Consider the following 23,544-nt stretch of genomic DNA (forward strand, 5'->3'; position numbering starts at 1 on the left):
GGGTAAAATGCTCCACAGTGGTAGTTTTAAAGCTCTGCTGGAATGAATGTGCTTTTCTTTGAGAATCATTGGTACAGCGGTTGCACATAATGTCAGGAGATTCTGCTTTATACATTCTGGTTATGAGAAAAAGTGTGCTGGAAAGCAGGAGATCTGAGGAGAATCCTGAAACCTGAGTGTGTGTTGGTGTAACTCTGGAGATAACATTGGTGCTCCTCAGCTTCAGTGTGTATAGAGTGTATAGTCTCTCCCTGCGTTTCCATGGCGTTGTAACCTTTCGCTTTAGTAGGAGAACCCACAGCTCTAGAGGAAACATCCTCCTAGAGAACATGGTTCTAATATTTTACCCACACAGCGGCATTTATAGCATAAAAAGTTGAAAACTCTCAGGTTTTCTGTGATATTTATCGTTTTTATTGTTTTTGTTCCTACAGGTTCTCTGAAGGATCCATCCAGGGTATGTACATTTCTCACTAATCACGTTTTCTTACTGATTTTATAAATCTTCTGCAAAACAAATATGGAAGGACAGAAAGTGGCTTTCAAAAGCGATTAAAAATATACATCATGTATAATGGCAGTGTGATGACAGAAAGTGGTATGGTTGCTATAGCAACATCTCATATTCACTACCAATCTAAAGTTCAGACTTTCTTCTCCTTCAGTGGTTTTTCTTTATTTTTATTATTTTCAACATCAAGGAGGAGGTTTATGGATGTGGTGAGGGAAGACATGCAGGTAGTTGGTGTGAAAGAGGCAGATGTAGAGGACAGGGGGGTATGGAGACGGATGATCCGCTGTGGCGCCCTCTAATAGGAGAAGCCGAAAGAAGCAGAAGAAGAATGATCTTTATTACTGAAGAATCCAAACGATACACAACTGGAAATATGTTGTGAACTGAAACTTGTTAAAAATCCCAGAATATGTTTAATTTCTAAGGAGAAAATATCCATAATTTCTTTAAGAAATAAAGTCAATCTGAAGCATCTCAAGAACTTTAAATGTATCTCCAAAACCATGAAACGCCATTATGACACAGTCTCTCGTGAGGACCATCCCAGTAAAGAACTTGATGGGATTCGTTTCATCTGGAGGCCACTTTGTGCAGCTAGGGATGGTTTTGCATTAATGCCCTGAGGCTCCATGACTTTATGGAGCAACACAGGAGCCTTATGGATGGATTTGTCTGCTACAATGGCTCAGGACTACAGGTTGCATTTGATCACCAATTACTGCACATTTCAGCAACGTTTAACTGTAATGAATGGACATTGGGTGCCACCCATATGAGGATGGGTTCCCTCTTGATTCTGGTTCCTCTCAAGGTTTCTTCCTTATACCATCTCAGGGAGATTTTCCTTCACCACAGTCGCCACCAGCTCATTAATCAGGGACAAACCTAAACATCTTATTTATTCTTAATCATCACACTATGTCCATGACAATGTCCATTGTTGAAAGCGCAATACAAATAAAAATGAATTGACTCGGAGGACCAAGAGCTGCCTCTGCTGCAGAAGATTTTTAGAATACGTTTATTAGAATTACCAGCTACTCAAAGCGCCGATTTACTGCACGTAAATGCGCCTCAGGGTTCAAGTGTCAGACATTTTCATACGTGAGTCAGGCGATAAAATTGTGGCAAAGAAACCATTACTTCAGAAGAACAACGAACAGAAGAGATTTGCTTGGCCCAAAAAAAAACAAGAAATGAACAGTAGATCAGTGGAGAATAGTCTTTTGGTGTGATAAGTCCAAATGTCTGGTTTCCACTCTGAAGCAATGTTGCTACCACAGCTTTTTGCAGCAACACACCATCCTTATGGTTTTGCTTATTTCAGTTGCTTCGCCAACATTCCTTAACATGAAATGTAACTATAAATGGATAAAAAGTATGATGTGGTTATTTAGTTAAAGCGGTAACTATTTGGTGGTGATGGCATGGAGCTCCTCCTTCCTATAACAGCATGCGTGTGTTATTCCATGAATGTATGTATGATTGAAGGTGTGGTGTATTGTGTGTCCTGTACAGCGGGGAATGGACAGCCTGTCCATGAAGTCCTCGGACAGCGACGTCAGCGACGTCTCCGCCATGTCCAGCACGTCTCGGCTCAGCAGCGCCAGCTACATGTCCGTCCAGTCGGAGAGAGCGCGGGCCGCTCGCAAAATCAGGTGACCTTAGACGTCTGAGTTTCTACTTCCTATTTATTATGTTTTTATATCACTGTGTTGTGCATGCTGACAGGTTTTTCCTCCTTTCTTTCTTCCTGCATGCTGCCTTATGGCCTGTGTGTGTGTGTGTGTGTGTGTGTGTGTGTGTGTGTGTGTGTGTGTGTGTGTGTGTGTGTCTTATTATATGTGTATTTATCTGTTTAAATGTATCTGTCTTTTTGTACCTGTGTGTTTCTCTGTTTATCTCACTGTGTATCACTGTATCATTTGCATGTCGGCTCGTGTGTGTGTGTGTGTGTGTGTGTGTGTGTGTGTGTGTGTGTGTGTGTGTGTGTGTGTGTAGCCGTGGCGAGGCTGTCCAGCAGAGTCAGTCTCAGGGGGAGGAGAGTGTAATGGGGAGAGAAGCTAGTGTAGAAGGAGGAGAAAATGAAGAAGAAAGAGAGAAGGAGAATGGAGTAGAGGAGGCGGAGCCTGACAGGTCAGAATCATGTGAACAAATAGAAAAAGAAAATGATAATAAATGTAAATATTTTCGCAGAATTGGAGTAAAATTCATATTTAAAAAAACAACAGTATTTTAAGACACTATGTAATTCAGTTCATGTTATTTATCGTGTTTAACAAACGCATCGACACTAAGCATCTTTATAGATATATAGCACACAGCAGGGCCAAAAGTATTGGTTAAGGGCCTTTCTTAAGGGCCCGAGAGTGGCAGATTGGTGATCACTGCCTTCCGATCAGTAACCCAGAACGTTAACCACTGAGCTCCCACCTCCCCCAAGTAGGATGCACTGTATAAGATGCCTTTGGATGCAGTAGAACAACATTTTCACTTTACTTGAGCTATGTTCCAGCAAATCTTTTCCAGCAGGACACAAACAGCACAAAGCAGCTCCATGAAGATGATCTTTCCATGGGTTGGAGTGGAAGATCTGCTATAGAGCTCAACCCTTTTGAGCATCAATTAATTTTTCACTGCACCTCAGGTTTACTAACATACTTGTGGCTGAATGAATCTCCACAAATCTCTATAAAATCTAAAAACGAAATCTTCCTGGAGAGCGGAGCGCAATATAAGAGCGAATAGAGGAATTGGATGTTCAAAAAGAAGCACACAGCAATTTGATGGTGAGGTGTCCACAAACTTTTGGTCGCACAGTGCAAATGAGGAATTTATAAGACTGAATTTTATTTTGCATGTGAGGAAAGTTCCTGGTGTAGCTCTCCTCCTCCTCTTCTCCACTTTAGCTCTGTCCTGTAGCGCTGACCCTGTCCTGATCCTGTAGCTGAACCCTGTCCTTTCCTCTCTCTCTCTTTCTGTCTTTCTTTCTCTCTGTCCTGTATTCCATTCTGTTCTTCATCCTTTCCTTCCTCCTCCCTGGTTCATACTCCTGCGTTGCTGACAGTGGGTTTACGTCCAAAATCAAACACAGGGCTCAGACAGCGACTCCTGGCTCCAACATCACCAAGAGCTCCAGCGTAGGAGGGGAAATGTGCTCGCTCGGCAGGAACGACGACGACGAGGACGACAAGAAGAGACGCTCCAGCTTCGGGGCCAAGATGGCCGCCATGGTGGGTCTGGGCAAGAAGAGCCAGAGCACATCACAGCTGGATCCAGAGGGTAAGGGCCAAACTTCTTCTCTGTTCCTTTGTTTTATAAATTATCATCATTTATAAATCACTATATATACAATACAATTACAATTATTACTACCAATATTTCTGCCAAAAAACATAAACATAATAACAAGTTGGGGTTGTTTTCCAAACAAATCCAAAAACAGAATGCAATGATTTGCAAATCTCATAAACCCAGAGATTGAGGAGATCAGTTGCTGAAGTATTGGGAGAGAAATGCAGAAATGGATTTTAGCTCCTCAATAGTTCTGGGTTTCATTTGTTGTGTTTTTTGTTTCATGATGCGCCAGATGTTTTTAAATGGTGAAAGGTCTAGACTGCAGCAGGTCTTCTACTAGGAATTCGTGCTGTTGTAATAGATGCTGTTAACATCATCTTGCTGAAATATGCAAGACCTTCCCTGAAATTTGCATTTGTGAATGAGACCGCAGACTGTGTTCACGGATAATGATATCTGGAGGTGTTAATGAGCCCACACAGTGATTTCCATTGCAGAATTATGACTGTTTTAAATGCAGTGCGGCCTGAGGACCCAAAGATCCCTGACATCCGATGTTGATTTTTGCCCGTATCCCTCATGCACATAGATTTCTCCAGATTCTTTAATAAGTTTTAATTGTTTAGCTGTTTGATGTTGAACAATATTCTGAAGTTGTTCAACAATTTGTACACACAGTCTTTCACAGATTGCTGAAGCTCCACCCAGATTTACTTCTGAGAGACTCTACCTCTCTAAGATACACTATTTATACCCAATCATCTTACTGACCTGCTGTCAATTAACCTCATTAGTTGCAAAAAATAAAAAATCTTTATTTTGGTAAAGATTTACTTTTTGAGACATTTTACTGCCATAACATTTAAACTTACCAAATTTTTTTCTTAAAAATGTAAAATATCCTAATTTTAAACATATTTCAAATGTTTTCTATGTTTAGTTGTGAGTAGAAATATTCATACATCATTACATTCTGTTTTTTTTTTTACATTTTACTCAGTGACCCAACTTTGGAATTGGGATTATATTATATTAGATTAGATTAGATTAGATTAGATTAGATTTTATTTGATTATATATAGTTTATTATATTTTATTATATTAATTGTATTATATTAATTATAAATCTACCAACTCATTTTTATTAATAATACCCTTAAAACTGCTGATAACAGTGTTTCTACTTCTAACTTTCTCTACTCTAGTTCTAATACTGCTATTAATAAGAATAATACTGTTAATAACACAATTACATCAATACTTCTAATACTGCAAATACTATCAATTTCTCGAACTCTGCCTATAGAAAGAAACTATACAAACTAAATGTACCACTAATTTAACTTCTATCACTAATTTAACTCCTGCTACTATGAACACTGTGCAGTAAACTGTTCTAGTTACTAATAAGTAAAAATATGTAAATATGTGTGTGTGTGTGTGTGTGTGTATGAGTGTTTATTTAATTGGGTCAGGAATATAGCCCTGGAATACTGAATTCCCATCAGCCACTGCACCATTACATGACTGTTAGATCACTAATTACTTAGACCCTTAATTAACACTTGTATAGAAATCTCACCTTTCACAGCACTCTCAGTGTCATGTTCTGTCATGTAAAGACCAGGAAGTGGCTACGCGTGAACATGTTCTTTTTTATTTATATCTACATGTAACCTGAACCATAACCTAAACAAAAACAGTAGACCGTGAGAAACCTCTCCAAATCCAACAAATAGCAAAATCACTGGGCCCTTGAGTATGGCCCTTAAGAGAGGCTTTTACTTGCCACATATACATTACAGCACTTTCTTTAAGGGCCTTGCTCAAGTTATCATGGTGGTGCTGGGGCTTGACCTCACAACCTTCTGATTAGTAACCACTTAACCCTAAACTGCTCAGGTGTATAAAAGAGATAATTGTAAGTGACTTACAGTTTATCTCATTCATACAACTGAGCAGCTCTGGGCTTAAGGGCCTTGATCAGGGGCCCAGAAGTGGCAGCTTGGTGTAGCTGGGATTTGAACTTCTTTAAAGCCAAAGTCCAAAGCCTTAAGCACTAAGCTACCAATCTGAACACTGCCCCCAAATGCTGTACATGTAATGAGGGAACATTGATGAAAAGTTGTTTAAAAATTCCAAGATGTTTTTTTTGAAGTTTTGATTGGCTGTTCGGAATTTCTGAGAAGGAGTTACTAGTGCACTTCCAACCCATTGTTCTGAAGTTCAGAGCATCAGTTCAGAACACCTATCTCTGGGAAGTTCTGATGTTCCGAATGTCTGTTTGGAGGTTCTTAGTTCGTATTTCTGTACACCTCAGCATTTTGGGAGAAGTTCCATTAGTGAAGCTGCTGAGTGGTGTTTTTGCTGAATGCTGAATAAATGTGCTGAAGTGCTGAACGGTAGTTCTGAAGGCACATTTGCTCTAGAAACCTGAGATGGAGCAATACGCAGTTTGAAAAGGTAAATATGTGTGTCATTAGATTCAGTGTTGATAAAAATTGGTGCGAGGGATTCCAAGTGAATGGCAACCCTCTCAGCAGATTAGCTCATGACTTATTTTCTGAGCAAAACAAAGTCCACTGTTTTTGTAGTCCAGAAGGTGAAATCCACTGGTTTATTCGGGACCTGCTGTTAAAATGCATGTGCTATCACCAAAACGAGCGAACTGTAAAGATGCTTCAGAGCCCAAATGTGAAATCTAAAGTCACTCAGATGTTGCAGATTCAATAGGAAACTCAGCATGGATTTAAATCGAAATGATCAATATTTGGAGAAAGAAATGGGAACGCATGAAGGCAGGAAAGAAGAAACCTAAAATTGAAGGATCTCGAAAACTTCTAACCCACAAATCTACAGGAAACGGGGAGGGCATGAAGGATTTGAAGGTTGATGCTTGATGATTTTTCAGGAACATTGCATCTGACATGGTCTTAATTTCTCTCTCTTGGTGATCTCCTGTGTCTTGTTGCTCTCTGCTGATTGGCTACTTCTCCAGTATGCTCAGACAAATTAAAGATGAACAGAGGAATAAAAAGAGTTTACTGAGAAATCGTTACGAAACTTTGGGGCCCGAAGCGCTTCTTTCGTTCAAACCGAGACCCCCACTGATGCCTCCTGGGGGCAAAGAAGTTTATTTGAAAAGGCACTAACCGGATGGTGGGAATCTAATCCTTCAAACTCACGTGTCGATGAGATCGAGCGTGTTTCACTAATAATTCTAACAATTTATCACCCCAGTGATTGGGTTGTGTGTTGTGTTTCTTTTGTTTTGGACTGCTGCAGAAGCTCATTATGGGTCACCTTCATGTGGTCTGTATGTTTCAGACTGAAATTTACAGAAATCTATTTGTGTAGAATCCAGAATGTAGATCTGGAGCTTTCAGATCTTTGACTTTAGACTGTAATTGATATCAACAGTCTACTACAATGTGCTCAGGACCATACGTTAATCGCCCACTTTAACAATGATGGAACTGTAATGAATGGACATTTTGTGTCTAAATGAGGACGGGTTTCCTTTTAAATCTGGTTCCTCTCAAGGTTTCTTCCTCATGCCTTTTTAGGGAGTTTTTCCTTCACCACAGTCGCAACTGACTCGCCCATTAGAGACAAACTTACAGTCTCAGGGTGGGCCACAGAAAAGTAGCCAGACAGACGGACAGTCGGCAGACAGAGAGAAAGGCGCTCGTTGATGCCGTCTCTTATAATGCACATGTACTTTCGGCTCACGGCTCTCAGTCAACTTTGATATTTGGTTCTTCATAGGAAAAAACTGTTCACTTCCCAGCACCGACATTGAAGTTGAAACCTTCAGTGATGTTTGCAGAGCAGATTCAAGAGAAAGGATCAAAATAGCAACTGGAACATGTTTCCTTCTCGATCACAGAGGCTGCACTGGGAAAGAATTTTACGCAGATGATAACATGCCATTTCTTTCAGCTCTTCCTGGGAAGTCAACCACAAACATCCAAAATAACTCTGACCTTTCCCAAACCCAGAGTTTCTCTTCTGGTGTAGTGAAAGTGCACTTTGAGTGCACCGATTCTTATAAACACAGAAAGAAACAACACAATGACACACTTTAAATATCTCTATAGAGAGTCGAGCAGTGGGGTTAGTGTGAGGGTCTCAGCACAGGCTGAACTTAGGGACGACTTTCATGCTGGGAAAGATGAGTGTGCAGCGAGTGTGTAGCGATTGTGTAAATACCTTGACTTGTGTTTTTTTATTCTGCTGTGTGTGATGAATTGACAGTGTTTATTTTGTCCTCTTTAGTAGTTAAAAATGGTCACTCTATATTTTGGGCAATACAGGAAACTCAATGTATTAGAAAAATATCACTGCCAGTATTATTTTGTAAACCAACTGAGATCAAACTGCAGCCATTTTCCAAATTATTGTTCCCAGTCCCTTCATTTTCATGGTTTCAAAAGTATTTGGACACACCCTGCCCAGGTGTATCTGATCATTTGAGCACCAGCAGACAAATCAGAGGAAGCAGAAAGCCAGAGTGGCCAAATCAACCATGTGATAGGGCAGAAGACCTCATCCAGAGTGGTAGATTAGTGGTTAAGGCATCGGACTTTCGTGAGGTTGAATCCCAGCCACACTGGACTGTAACTCGAGGGCCCAAGGCCCTTAACAATATAGGTGCCCAGTTGTGTGTATGATATAAATGTAAAAGCTCAGTAGATTAGATGCTGGACCTGTGATTGGAAGGTCATGGGTTCAAATCCCTGCATTACCATGCTGCTGGGCCGTTGAGGAAGCATGAGAACCAGAAGTGATGTCTGTGTTTCTGGCCATGTATCAGTGGTTAATGTGTTTCTCCAGAAAGAGTCTGAATAAACACTGATAAGTTACAAACTCCTCGGAATCTCCGATGTCTGGCACTGATTCATCGTTATATCACTTCTTTCATTAACATTTTGTAGATTAGGGTATGGAGGTGCTCAGTAAACATTAATGTGTGTGTGTATACACTATCTCTTCTGTGGAAAAGGCAAATCACTAAATCCACTCCTGATTGGCTGATAAATTCTGTCTCCTCCCATCTTTCCTTTCTGTAGAAAATAAATAAACTGATAAACACACACACACACTCATCTTACTTTCACTTGATAGAGAGCTCAGCGGCAGGACTGGACAGGACGCGTGTGTTACTGGTTGTTGCGGGAGTGTGTGTGAGGGTAAGCAGGGTATGAGGATGAGCAGACTGAGGCAGATCGGAGTGAAGCATTCACACATCAAGCAGAGTGTCTCCGCTTCAGTCCAGTCTCTCGCTGTTTATTTCACCTGCGTCAGTCTGTTTAATGGGAACAGCACAGGTAGGGACAGTTAACTGTCTAAAACCATGTCATGTTTCACAAATATTTGTGGGCATGTGCATTACTACTACTGTTACTATTAATACTGTTACTAATACTACTATTAATACTGTTACCACTAATACTATTAATACTGTTACTAATACTACTATTAATACTGTTAACAATACTACTATTAATACTGTTATTAATACTACTATTAAAACTGTTACTAAGACTACATTTTTAGTGAGTGAAAGATACTTAACAAATAGAATTTATTACTACTACTGAAAATTTGACAAAACAAAAATTTATTTTACATGCAAACATGTTTAACATGATATTACAACGTTTAACCAGTAGGTGGTGCTGCTAGGTAGAATAGAAAAAATCTTCAGAGCTTGACATAATAATAATAATAATAATAATAATAATAATAATAATAATAAAAGGTTTATAGAGCACTTTTGTATCAGAGTATAGTAAATTAAAGTACAAAATAATAACATTTATGCACAAGAATAAAAAAAATTGTAAAAATGAAGTAAGAAGGAAACTGACCATAAGGAGCTGACAATTCCATGAGGATTAGATCAAAATAAACATTAAAAAGGCTGCATCGAAATGCATATACAAAAATGTTCTACCTCCAGCTTCATCATAACAGGAAAGAACCAAATATAGCTGTAAAAGTCAGAAGTCCCAGTACTTTTGGTCCTACAGTGTAAGATCTATTTTGGCTTTTTCACTGATGTTTGAGGAGAAAAATAATGAAGAGACTATTAATATATATTTAATATTATACATAAAAAGCACAATACCATCTCATAATCCTGATCTGATGGTCCTCCTGGACTTTCACACAAATCATCACTCACTATGAATACGGCTCTTCGTGTTTTTCATTCACAGACGATGGGAAGAAGAAGAAACCGGCACGTTTGGCCATTCAGAGGAGTGTAGAGACGGGTTTGGCCATCGAAATGAAGAGCAGGATGACACGGCAGCTGAGCAGAGACACGGCTGAGGAGGGGGAGAAGCTCAAACCCGGAAAGTATGTTCAATCCACCATTCAGGGAGAAAATCTACAGTACATCCCTTATTCATTTCTCTAAATGTTTCAAACGTGTCCTGCTATCAACTATAAAATCGCAGTGGTTCTAATGACTCCATTATTTAGCTGCAATATTAATCATTATTGATTATTACTAACATTATTACTCAGACCAATCAATTATCTTCAGCTCTTCTCATTGGACCAGAGCAGAATATTAATATTTAATATCGGCCTTCTGGACAAAATCATCTTAAAAGTGCACACACACACACACACACACACACACACACACACACACACACACACAGCTTTCAGCATTACACTAATTGTTTTTGTCCCCTCTGATTTGTCCCCAGTCTTATTTTCCCCGGCGTAAAAATCTCAAGAGACAGTCAGTTCACAGAGTTCCTGGATGGTTTAGGCCCCGCCCAACTTGCTGGGAGACAGACCCTGGCCACACCCCCAATGGGTAAGAGATGCTTCTTCTGAACATATATATTTTTCTTCTTCTTCTTCTTCTTCTTCTTCTTCTCCCATTAGGGGGCACCACAGCGGATCATCCGTCTCCATACCCCCCCTGTCCTCTACATCTGCTTCTTTCACCCCAACTACCTGCATGTCTTCCCTCACCACATCCATAAACCTCCTCCTTGGTCTTCCTCTTTCACCTGCTATTATGATGTCACCATCTTATTCTTCTTTCAGTCCTCACTCTCCTCCTCTTCTTCTTCACCTCCAAAACCATCCTACAGACCACTATCCGATGCTGTCTAGCTACACTGTCCCCCGCCAACACCTTACAGTCTCCAATCTCCTTCAGGTTTCATCTCCTACATAGAACATAGTCCACCTGTGTGCACCTTCCTCCACTCTTATACGTCACCCTATGATCCTCCTTCTTCTTAAAATACGTGTTCACCACTGCCATTTCCATCCTTTTAGCAGAATCTACCACCATCTGCCCTTCCACATTCCTCTCCTTAAAACCATACCTACCCATCACCTCCTCATCACCTCTGTTCCCTTCACCTACATGCCCATTAAAGTCTGCCCCAATCACCAATCTTTCATTCCTACATTCACCTTCTACCACTTCATCTAACTCACTCCAGAATTTTTCCTTCTCCTCCATCTCACAATCCACTTGTGGAGCATAGGCACTGATGACATTTATCATCATCTCTTCAACTTCCAGCTTCACGATCATCACCCTATCAGAAACTCTCTTCACCTCCACTACACTCTTACTGTACTCTTCCTTCAGAATCCCCCCTACACCATTTCTCTTTCCACCCACACCATGATAGAACAGTTTAAACACCTCCAATGTTCCTGCTCTTACTCCCTTTCCACTTGATCTCCTGAACACACAACATATCTACCTTTCTCCTCTCCATCATATCAGCTATCTCTCTCCCTTTACCCGTCATAGTACCATAGTCACCTCGTGGTACATCTGGAGTTGAGTTTAAGTTGAATGTAAACAGTAGGAACGATGTGTAAGTGAAATTGGATCTCAGTAATGGAGCCTGGTGAAGTCTTGTTTTAAACATTTTCGACATTTTTTAATCCTGTTCAGGTGACATTCAGATCGGCATGGTGCACAGGAAAGAGCGTCTGGACGTGGAGGTGATTCGTGCTCGAGGTCTGGTGGGAAAACCGGGCAACAAACAGACTCCAGGTGATAAATCAGTAATAAATCCTCGTTCTGTGAGGCATTGTGAGGTGTAGCTGGAGAATAATGAACATCTGTTCAAATCGAAATGTTCTCTGTAAATGTACTGAAAGATCAGACCACATCCAGCTGTTCCATGATGTCGCCTAGTTGTAGTTGAAAGCAGTGTTCTGTTGATTTGTTTCTTCAGCTCCGTACGTGAAAGTGTATTTACTGGACAACGGGAAGTGTGTAAACAAGAAGAAGACGCGTCTGGCAAGGAAAACACTGGACCCTCTGTATCAGCAGCAGCTGCAGTTTGAGGAGAGTCCTGAGGGAAAAGTTTTACAGGTGAACCTCACACACAAAAGTCTTCATGAAGAAACACTTCAAGTGACTGTAAACACATACTTTACTATTAAACAGCTGTGAGAACCTGATTATTAAAAAAAGAACCAAGCAAACCAAAATACAGTCCCAGAAAGAGTACACACACACACACACACACACACACACACACACACACACACACACACACACACACACACACACACAAACACATACACGACCTGAACGTTATGACTCCACAGCTTCCTGTAATCCTCTAAAAGATTTTGCACGATGTTTATACTGAATCTCTTCCGTTAACATTAAACTCTAAGCTCGTGTTTTTCAGATCATCGTGTGGGGGGATTACGGCCGTATGGACCACAAGTCGTTCATGGGAGCAGCTCAGATCCTGCTGGATGACTTGGAGCTCACAAACATGGTGATCGGTTGGTACAAACTGTTCCCCCCCACCTCGCTGGTGGATCCGACGCTGGCCCCTTTGAGCAGTAAAGCTCCTGAAAGAGCAGCCGGGAAATCAAGCGTTCGCTCATAACGGCACCGAGACGTCCTCTGCATGCTTCACGCTGCGTCCCGCGGGAAAACCGAGAGCAAGAACGTGTCGCCTTCTTCCTGCTGCCAAAAGACAAACAAGGAAATGAGGAGACACAGGAGACGAGCATTTGGGGTCGAGTATCATTAATGACTGACAGACAGACAGAGAGAAGACAGACAGACAGACAGAAAGAAGACAGACAGACAGACAGACAGACAGCTCAGAGGTCCCAGACAGAAGAAGACAAATAGCATTGTGTCTGGTTAAACAAAAGAGATCGTTTTGGGATGGAAAGTCTCCAACCTTGGGCTGATTTGTCTCCTTTTCACACGGATGACAGTGCGATTCCTCCTCAGCTTCGGAAGTCTGTCAAGAAAGGAGAAGAAAAAAAACCTACAAAAAGCCATGTGGACCAAAAAAGGAGAAGAGAGAGGTATGGTGGAGCTCCGAAAATCCAAAACATCGTACGTGTCTGCTTCTCCCGATGAAGCAAAATGACCCTCTGTGAGGACGAAGAAAACAAACAAACAAAAAACCCCAAAAGGTCCTGTTTTTGAACGAGAGATGATGAACTTGTTCTGTTTCATGTCAGTGTTTTTTTTACTCCAGAAGTTTGGAGGAAAAAAAAAAAAAAAAACGCACAAAAGCAAATGAACATTCATTACAAAAGGATGAATCCAGAACAATATAAAAATAAAGCCAATTTCGTTCGAGGTCAAGAGAATGATGGCGACCGTAAGGTTTTAAATGATGTTCTGTTTCATATGCAAAAGGAACTCTGTGTTCTCCATGCTCAGGTTGGGATGGAGGGTAAAAAAAACACACACACACAAAAGCCATGAGTGAACTACCAAGAGAAAAAGAACGTGAGAAGAAGCTGAGAAGGACATCTGAAGCCTTACTGCACTTCCTCAAGATTCGAAACGATTCATCATTTAAAAAAAATATTTTTTAAACAAATAATAAAAAATGAACGAGGGAACTCCTTTGCGCTCGGGTACGATGCTATTTTCAGTGATGTACTGTATTAAAGTCATGAGAAACATTTTAGTTTTTTCTTTTTTTTTTGCATGGATGCAAATTATATAAATATATATATATATATATAAAAAAGATTTTCTTCGAGGCTGCTACAGAAAAAAACAAAAAACAAAACAAGAGCCTGTTTTTTTAATGATTTCTATCCAACTCAGTGAAGAGAAATCTCCAGTGCATGTGTTACAAACCAGAGGGACTGAGATGAAGATGTTGTTTTTCTGTATTCTCTTGCAGAGCAGAAACCATGTGGCCTGGGAGAAATCAAACCCATTTCCAAACAAACGAAAAAAAAAAAACTGAATACCACATTTTCCAGACTAGAAGCTGTGATTTGACTCTGAAGCTGCTAAGCACAGGCTCCTCCTACATCGCTCACCTCGTCTCGGATCAGATGTGGGGTTTATGTTCTGGCTAGTTAAGTTCTTCGAGCACAGTTGATCAGTACAGTAGGGTTGAGTTTTTGGAGATAAGTGCTTGTTCACGCAGTGCTTGAGAAGGATTTGTAGAGTACATGGAGAATAAAAACTGTGATGGACAATGCTGTGATTGGCTGCTCAGTGAAATACAATAACCAATGAGTGCACACGTGTTGTTTTTACCGCTGAAGAGCATAATGTACGTTATCATTGAAAAATTCGATAGTCTTTTTAAAAAGGCTAGGGAACACCTCGACATCTCCAAAAAGAGCAGAGAGACCCAGCAGGAAGCTGCTGAGAAATGAAATGTAAGTGTTTCCTGTTTTACGTAACATTCTGACGTTAGAACATTAAAACATCCTGAGTGCTGAGTGAAGAACACTGATGATCTTCATCATGGCACCTGTTAGTGGGTGGATTTATTTATCAGGCAGCAGGTAAACATTTTGTCCTCAAAGTTGATGTTGAAAGCAGGAAAAATGGGCGAGCTAGACAACGTCTAGACGTCTGGGTCAGAGCGTCTCCAAAACTGCAGCTCTTCTTGGCTGTTCCTGGTCTGCAGTGGTCAGAATCTATCAAAAGTGCTCCATGGTAGGAACAGTGGTGAACCGGCGACAGGGTCGTGGTGGACGAGGATCATTGATGCACGTGAGGAGCGAAGGCTGGACGTGTGGTCCGATCCAACAGACGAGTTCCTGTAGCTCAAGTGCTCATAATGTTATGGCTGATCGGTGTGTATTTTTCATGCTTATTTTTTGACTCCTTATACAATACATTACGAGTCAAACTTTTAATAAACAAAGGCAATAATTCACTCTTTAAAAAAAAACAAAAACAAAAAAAACCATCAGCTGGAGGTTTCAGTCGATCCCACTTTGAATTCAGAATGATCTCCATATACGCTTCTCTATGTTGCCTCTTTCACAACAGGATCTTCTTGTAAAAATGGAATGGAAATAACTGCCACAGACGTCCCATTTCTCCTCCGCTCATAAATCTGTGATCGAGTCCTGATCTCGTTCATGTAAAACAATCCTGCTCCTGTGCAGGTTTGAGATTCCGGGCCTGTTGCTATGACAACAGTTCCAGGATGAGCTTCGATTTACCCATAAACCCCAGACCATTTCAAATCATCAACAATAAAATCCATGTTATTGAGTATTACATGTACGAAGACTGAACAAAACCTAAACAAGCTCGATTTCTCCATGCAGACTTTAGAAGGTTCTGACTTATAGTCTGGAAAATATGGTATAAAATATAGTGGAAAATACCGAAATCTTTTTTAATTCAATGGAATTGGAATTTGAACTGCACTTCAGAGGTTGCCATGTTGAGCACTGTGTTGTGCACTTCCTTTTCTTTCTTTATTTATTTTCTCTCCTTTCATTATTTGCTCATCCGGAATCAGGCATGATGAAAAATATTACTGACTGACTTCTAGCTTATGAGCATGTGTTTTACAAAAAAGATGGACAGATGTGAGAGTTAGAGGTCTGTGCATGTGGACTTGAAGCTCGGCTCTCGGTTCCTCCAGCCGTTTACGCTTTTTTTTTTCGCCCATTTCATTTTCTTTTGCTTTTCATTTCTCCTTTAAAACCAGGCGACTCCAAGTGATTTTAAAGCAAAGCCACACTTTTGCACTGGAGACCTGGTCAGACGGCGTTCGAATGGATGTTCGAGGAAAATTTTATATTCAACAGAAGTTGATTTCTGAGGTTGCAAGTATATTTTATTTTAATATTATAAAAAGAGAAAAGGATTAAAAGAAAAAAAAAAAAAAGAGACGGTGCAGACTGGTGTAACAGACTGAAAATGGAAAAATTGCCACACAATTTTTAATTGTTTTCTTGTTTTGAGAAAAAATAAATACAATTTTATTCTGTGGTTGTTTTTTTTTTTTTTATTTAGATTTTTTTTGCCATTTTTGTTGATTTCAGTGGACCTGAAACAGATCAGAACACAAGACAAAGAGCGGACTGGTTAGAGAGGTGATAAACGAGGTATTTGGCGTAAGAGCATGTTCTCGAGGCAGCATCATGGATAATAACAATATTGATTTGTGGCACGCTGTTATTATTATTATTATTAATATTATTATTATTATCATTATTATTATTATTACAGTTATGATGCTGCTTCGAAATACACCAAATAATTAAGTACTGATCAGATGGAAACAGGTTTGTTACTTATATTAAAATCACAAGAAAAGGAAGTAATGATAAGAAAACACAAAGCACGGCTGCTTACGACTTCATGTCTAAGTGGGACTTTTGAGAGTCAACAATTTACAGTTACTGTTACAAGCAGGTTTAGACTTCACCTTCAGCTGTGTAGTATTATTTACTGGGTGTTTTCAGGTTTCAGCTACATTTCCATGTAGAAATTGGAAATTCACGCGCTAAAATTAAAGCAAAATAATGTTAGAATTAATCTGAATATCAAAATAAAGTTTAACAGTAAATTTGGCATAAAAAATAAACAGTAAACGGCCGATTATGAACCACTTTAAAATCAATAGCTGCTTATATTTTACTTTTGTACATCAGAAATCACCTCAAATCCTGTAGATTAAGAGTCTGTAGATTAAGAGTCTTTCCAAGTCTCTGTTTATTCCAAGTATGATCCAGTTCCCTCGGGTGTCGCACAACCTTCACCTGAGACTTCACAATCACACGACCTGCAGAGCAACAGTTACATTGTAGTCCTACTCAACAATGATCGAGTCTAAGCAGTGCTCCGACATTTCTGCTTGGTTTGGTTTATCTACCGTGTTAGAGGACCACAAAGATCGAGTCTGAAGTGCTGAGAAGATCATTGGTGCTACTTTTACTACTCTTTATGAACTATACACTGCCAGGGTGAAGAAACATGCATTTGGATGATGGACATCACATACATGGCTGACCATAACTTTAAATTGCTGCTCTCTGACTGGTGCTGCTGTTTTTCTTCCCTTATGCATCATGAAACACTCAAACTGGCATGTAAATGGTACCTTTTGCTCATACTCATTACATAAAACCCTTTTCATAGATCTCTCATAGATATCTCATGAGCAGGTCAGTAAGGTGATTGGGTATAAATAGTGTATCTTAGAGAGTCAGAGTCTAGCAGAAGTGAATATAGGTGGCGCAAAACATTGCAAAACAACAGAATAGCTAATCATTTACAGAACTTATTATCATCAAAAGTTTAAATGAATCTGGAGACATTTCTGTGAATAATTGGGTGAGAATCAATATTAGATGGTCTTGATCTTCAGGTCCTCAGGCTGCACTGCTTTTAAAACAGCCATGGTTCTGTAATAGAAATCACTGCACAGGCTCATAAACACCTCCAGATATCACTCTGAACACAAGCATGTCATCCACAAATGCAGGTTTAATCTCTATCATGCAAAGAAGTAGTCATGCATGAACATGATCCAGAAACACCACCATCCTCTTTGGGCCAAAGCTTATTAAAATATACTGAGGTAAAGTGGAAAACTGTTCTGTGATCAGATGAAGCAAAATTTGTATTTCTTTTTGGAAACCATGGACACCACACATTCCAGACTAAAGAGTAGAGGGACCTTCTTGTTATTAGTTTTTAGAGCAACAAATGCCAGAAAACGACTTTTTCAGAAGGCTTTGCATATTTGAGCAATTCGATGCTAACTGCATACTGCATCTATTACAATAGCATGACTCTGTAGTAGGAGGGTCCGGGTGCTGAACTTACCTGCCTGCAGTCTAGACCTTTCACTATTTCAAAACATTTGGCGCATCATGAAACTTACATTTTAACAAAAAAGAACCCAGAACTTGAGCAGCAAAATCCTGTATCAGACACATATGAGACAAAATTCCTCTCCCAATACTCCAGTAACTGCTCTACTGTCCGGCTCTGCCCTCCACTTGTGAACCGCTGCCACATACCCCATCGCCTCTCCATGGCGAAGTCTCCCTGATGTCACACTTCTCTTCCAGCATGGGGTTTCGCACCACTGTAATAAATCTCACTGGTTCCGCACTGGAAGAAAGAGAGTCAGGGAAAAGTTCTCTATGCAGAGCTCCTTTATTTACTTTTATTTTCACCTCAGTGTTTTCTTATTCAGTACTCACGCTGGGGCTCACCCACAGTCTCGCGGTTCGGGACGCCTTTTCATTAGGACGTCTACCGGCGCCCACTCGTGGATCGGCACGCATCTCTCCAGCATCAACCTGCTCGAGTGCACTTGCCGTCTGGCTCGTCTTTCTCCGGCGCCCGCCAGCACTCAGTCACCGTTCAGCGACCATTGTGCTCTTCTCTGCTTGGTGTCTTTCAATGCTCTTTATTGGTGTGGGAAATGAAGTCTGCATGGAAATCAGTGGTCTGGCTGAAATGTCTGCATGAATCTGATATCAAATGAATGCAGCGTCAAAGCCTTTGTTTGGATGAGTTTAACAAATCAATCAACATCTAACTAACACATATTCATGGTAAAATGTAGATTCACCTAGAAACCCTGCAGATACCCTCACAAGGGTTTGTAGCCTAGGGGAAACTGCGGAGCAGGACTCATATGACTCAAAGATGAACTTACCTCAGAATCTCCAGTTTACAGTTAGGATTCTCCAGTCCAGAAAAGAGAAGCTTCACTCATGAGTCTCCGATCTCATTAGAGGAGACAGAGCTGAGGCCAAAGCTGCACAGCTGTTCTCATTTAGATTACAATGAATAAACCTAAAAGAAAAACAAACACATGACACATTTACAATGTACAATATATAAATATTGCTCAGCAGTGTAACACTTATCTTCAGGAGCACTTACTCTGCCTTTCTGGATGCTGAAACTTCAGGCAGGAGCCTCAGAAGAACCTCGTCTGAAATGCTGTCAGGATCTGGGTGAATTTGTTGACTGTGCTTCTGCTTTTTTTTTGCAACCAGACGTCGCCACTGTGCTGCCTATTCCCTACTCCCTATTCCTACTCCCTACTCACTATTCCCTACTCCCTATTCTCTACTCCCTATTCCCTACTCCCTATTCTCTACTCCCTTATTCCCTACTCCCTACTCCCTATTCCCTACTCCCTATTCTCTACTCCCTACTCCCTACTCCCTATTCCTGCTCCTATTCTCTGCTCCCTACTCCCTATTCCTACTCCCTACTCCCTATTCTACTCCCTACTCCCTATTCTCTACTCCTACTCCCTATTCTCTACTCCCTACTCCCTATTCTCTACTCCCTATTCCCTGCTCCTATTCTCTACTCCCTACTCCTATTCCTACTCCCTACTCCCTATTCTCTACTCCCTATTCCTACTCCCTATTCTCTACTCCCTACTCCTATTCTCTACTCCCTACTCCTATTCTCTACTCCCTATTCCCTGCTCCCTATTCTCTACTCCCTACTCCTATTCCCTACTCCCTACTCCCTATTCTCTACTCCCTATTCCCTACTCCCTATTCTCTACTCACTATTCCCTATTTCCTTATTCCTATTCTCTACTCCCTACTCCCTATTCCTACTCCCTATTCTCTACTCCCTATTCTCTACTCCTATTCCCTACTCCCTATTCTCTACTTCCTATTCCCTATTCCTTACTCCCTATTCCCTACTCCCTATTCCCTATTCTCTACTCCCTATTCCCTACTCCCTATTCCCTATTCCCTACTCCCTACTCCCTATTCTCTACTCCCTATTCCCTATTCTCTACTCCCAAATCTCTACTTGCGATTCCCTACTCCCTATTCCCTACTCCCTACTCCCTATTCCTACTCCCTACTCCCTATTCCCTACTTCCCTATTCTCATTCTGCCTACAGTATCTCAGAAAAGTGAATCCACATTTCAGCAACCATTTTATTATACGTTCTCGATGGAGAAAACTTGCATATATTTTAGAGTATCAATGTGCAGTTTGTATGGACAGTAAATCTGTACTTCTGTACAGTCATTATAGTCTAAATAACTGCCAACAAAAGTGAGTACACCCTCAGTGAACGTGTCAAAACTGTGTCCAAATTGTGAATATTTTGTGTGAGCGCCATCGTTTTTTTGCTTTAATGTTGCTTTAATCCTCCTGGTCATGACATTCACCAGAGCTGCACAGGTTGTTCCTGGGATCCTCTTCCACTCCTCTATAATGACATCATGGAGCTGCTGGATGTTAGACACATGGCGCTTGAGGATCCCCACAGGTGCTCAATAGGATTCAGAACTGAGACATATTTGACCTCTCCGGCACCTTCACCTTCACCTTCCAGAGCAAAGCAGTTGTTATTTAGCTCAGTTTCTGAAGGGAGGGTGTCATGTTCTGCTTCAGAATGTGATTGTACATGTTGGAATCTAAGTTTCCTCAATGAACCGCAGCTCCCCAGTACCAGCAGCACTCCTGCAGCCCAAGACCATGATGCTGCCACCACCATGCTTGATTGCAGGCAAGACTAATGGAACCCGTCTAAGAGAACCTCTGTATGACTTGGACCACTGTAACTCAGTTTCAGGGTGGTACTGATCTTATAGCTTTGTGGAGAGCAACATTTCTAATTCTAAAATCCTCAGATTTAAAATTCTCTTCACCATGAGGTAGAGACCTCCACTCCTGTGGGACCCAAACGAGTGCAGCACGGGCAAGATTTAATTGGTGAATGTGGGTGCGGGCGGTAAAATTCTTGTTTGTGCGAGCTGCGGGAAATCATTTGTGGAACTCCCGCAAAATGGTCTTAAATATTTTTGTAAAAAATAATTAATGACTGAAAACAAGTTAACTGTTATGTATCTACTGCACAAAAGCAACAATGGCAACTAAAACACAATAAAACGATTTACAGGCACAAGGTCAGAAGTGAACACTCACGTGGTTCATGTGCGGTAACCACTAGAGCACACCGAGGCACAATGTCTGAACCGCAACAGATATTACTTCATTAAAAAAGGAGTAAACAACACTACAAAACTCTTGCCTGTTTTTTTATATTGTTTCAGTTGATGTTCTGAAAAGTTCCCATTAGGGGTCTCCACAGCGGATCATCCATCTCCACACCCCCCTGTCCTCAACATCTGACTCTCTCACACCAACTACCTGCATGTCTTCCCTCACCACATCCATAAACCTCCTCCTTGGTCTTCCTCTTTTCCTCCTTCCTGGTGTCTCCATCCTCAGCATTCTCCTACTGATATACCCCATGTCCCTTCTCTGCACATTTTCAAACCATCTCAATCTCACCTCCCTCACCTTGTCTCCAAAACTTACTACATGTGCTGTCCCTCTAATAAACTCATTTCTAATCCTGTCCATCGTCGTCACTCCCAACGAACATCTCAACATCTTCAGCTCTGGCCAGCATATGAACACTAACAGGTCTTGCCAACAAAACAAGTGAAGAAGTGGAAGATGTGGAAATTGATATCTGGAAACACCTACTGGGATAAAAGTCGATTAAAGGCATAATAGTTTTCACATATTACCTAGAGTGAGGAATATATACTGTAAATACCTTAAAGGCAGCAATGGACCAAGCCGACATGGTAAATACACACTTCTGTACAGTGTTGTGCTCGTTACTAAGAAATAGTAACTAGTTACAGTTACTCGTTACTTCATTCAAAAAGTAACTGTTACTTTGTTGATTATTTACACCAAAAAGTAATGCGTTACTGTTAAAAGTAACTTTTTAGTTACTTTTTTAAAGAACCTTCTTTAATGTTCCCATTAATGCCCTTTTATGTGTTATGGTCTACAAACACAAAACTGACTTACACACAAAGTCATTTTTAAACACTATTTTATTAAAGTCAGAGCAGCACAAACTGAATATATCACAAGGATTTCTGAAATAAAGAACAAAACAAGCTGAATAATATATTCACAATCAAAAACTAAAGTGGCTTCTGCTGTTGTGTTGAGCTCTTAAACATGTTCCTTTCACAGTATTGCAGTAGATACGAGCTTCGAACCAGAAAGACACAGCTTACATTTGACTAAATAGTTTTTGTCTTTATACTCATCTAAAGTGAAATAATGAGCATATTTCCACTTTGAGAAACTTGTCTTGCTCTCGCCTCGACTTTATTTTTAAAAGTAATGCATTACAGTATTAGTTACTGTCAAAAGTAACGTGCTACTGCCCAACACTGTATATATATATATATAAAGGGGTTTTAAATTAGTAATCATTTTAACATTCAAGTTAATGTTTTATGTCCCTATTTAAATGTTAGCAGATAGATAGATAGATAGATAGATAGATAGATAGATAGATAGATAGATAGATAGATAGATAGATAGATAGATAGATAGATAGATAGATAGATAGATAGATAGATAGAAAAAACTTTATTGTCATTGCATAGTACAGGTACACAGCAATGAAATGCAGTTTGGCATCTACCAGAAGTGCAAAAATGTAGCAATCGTGCAAAAGTGCAGATAAACATGTATCATATTACAGCATGTGATAAAGTGATAAATATGAAGCATTTGTACAGTGAATAAATATAAAGGCAGTAACAGTGCAGAGACGTGTGGATATCATTAAGAAGTAAATATGTTATACTGACCATTTTATATATATATATATATATATATATATATATATATATATATATATATTTTATGTTAATTCTAAAATAAAATTCGAACATTTCCATCTCTTTGATCTCGTGTATAATGAATGTGATCAGATGACACTGTTGTATATTATGCAAAATCTTTTGATCCATTTTAGATCAAATTCATCAAACACTAGCACCCACACAGTGATCTGGTCTTTATAACAAACTTCAGGAACAAAAGTCTTTGCTTTATTTCCTATTTAAAAGGTTACAGGACAGTGAGAAACTACATTTCACACATTTGTTATTTTTATACAAATCCACATTAATACAGTGTATTGAATGTAGTGTCCAGATACATTTTGTAGCTGAATGCAGCAATTCTGCTAAAATGCCAATGCAGTATACACAGAATCATCTACACTTTTATTCTCTTCAGCAATTTCAGCGTATAAATAAACCCACTCCTCTGAATGATGAAATTGTTATTGCATACACACATTTGACTATTTAACTGGCTGTTGTACATTTTCATGCAATAATGTTTAACTCTAACATGCTTAAATGCTTATTAAGAATTTTGTCTGAGAATTATTTCCCTCTGTTTTCTACAAGAATAAAACAGATCTATATACACAGTACTTTGGCCAATTTAGAGATGAATTTCCTTTGTCCAGATGAAGGCTCTCCAGTTTGGCTTGAAAGAGGAAAATCCAAAGAAATCTTAAAGGAAATCCAGCTGAGTGACGAGGAGTCTGGACATTTTATCTGCTTTACACTACACAACAACATACACACAATATCAACAATTTTACTTCTGCAATACATTTTTAAAATTCATAAAC

The 23,544-nt window shown here is 39.9% G+C and overlaps 1 protein-coding gene across 1 annotated transcript in view; it reads left to right on the forward strand.

The window, feature by feature from the left end:
* The window catches only part of rims2b (regulating synaptic membrane exocytosis 2b), a 79,115-nt gene extending 65,353 nt beyond the window's left edge, over window positions 1–13,762 (forward strand). The window contains exons 31-39 of the mRNA XM_046834500.1: window positions 435–457; window positions 2,033–2,172; window positions 2,516–2,650; window positions 3,609–3,796; window positions 10,036–10,177; window positions 10,537–10,649; window positions 11,760–11,861; window positions 12,046–12,185; window positions 12,511–13,762. Coding sequence (XP_046690456.1) covers window positions 435–457; window positions 2,033–2,172; window positions 2,516–2,650; window positions 3,609–3,796; window positions 10,036–10,177; window positions 10,537–10,649; window positions 11,760–11,861; window positions 12,046–12,185; window positions 12,511–12,717 — 1,190 coding nt within the window. The 3' untranslated portion in view covers window positions 12,718–13,762. The remainder of the gene's footprint in view (window positions 1–434; window positions 458–2,032; window positions 2,173–2,515; window positions 2,651–3,608; window positions 3,797–10,035; window positions 10,178–10,536; window positions 10,650–11,759; window positions 11,862–12,045; window positions 12,186–12,510) is intronic.
* The last annotated feature ends 9,782 nt before the right edge of the window (window positions 13,763–23,544 follow it).

Source organism: Silurus meridionalis, chromosome 22, assembly GCF_014805685.1.
Source record: "Silurus meridionalis isolate SWU-2019-XX chromosome 22, ASM1480568v1, whole genome shotgun sequence".
Taxonomy (NCBI): Eukaryota; Metazoa; Chordata; class Actinopteri; order Siluriformes; family Siluridae; genus Silurus; species Silurus meridionalis.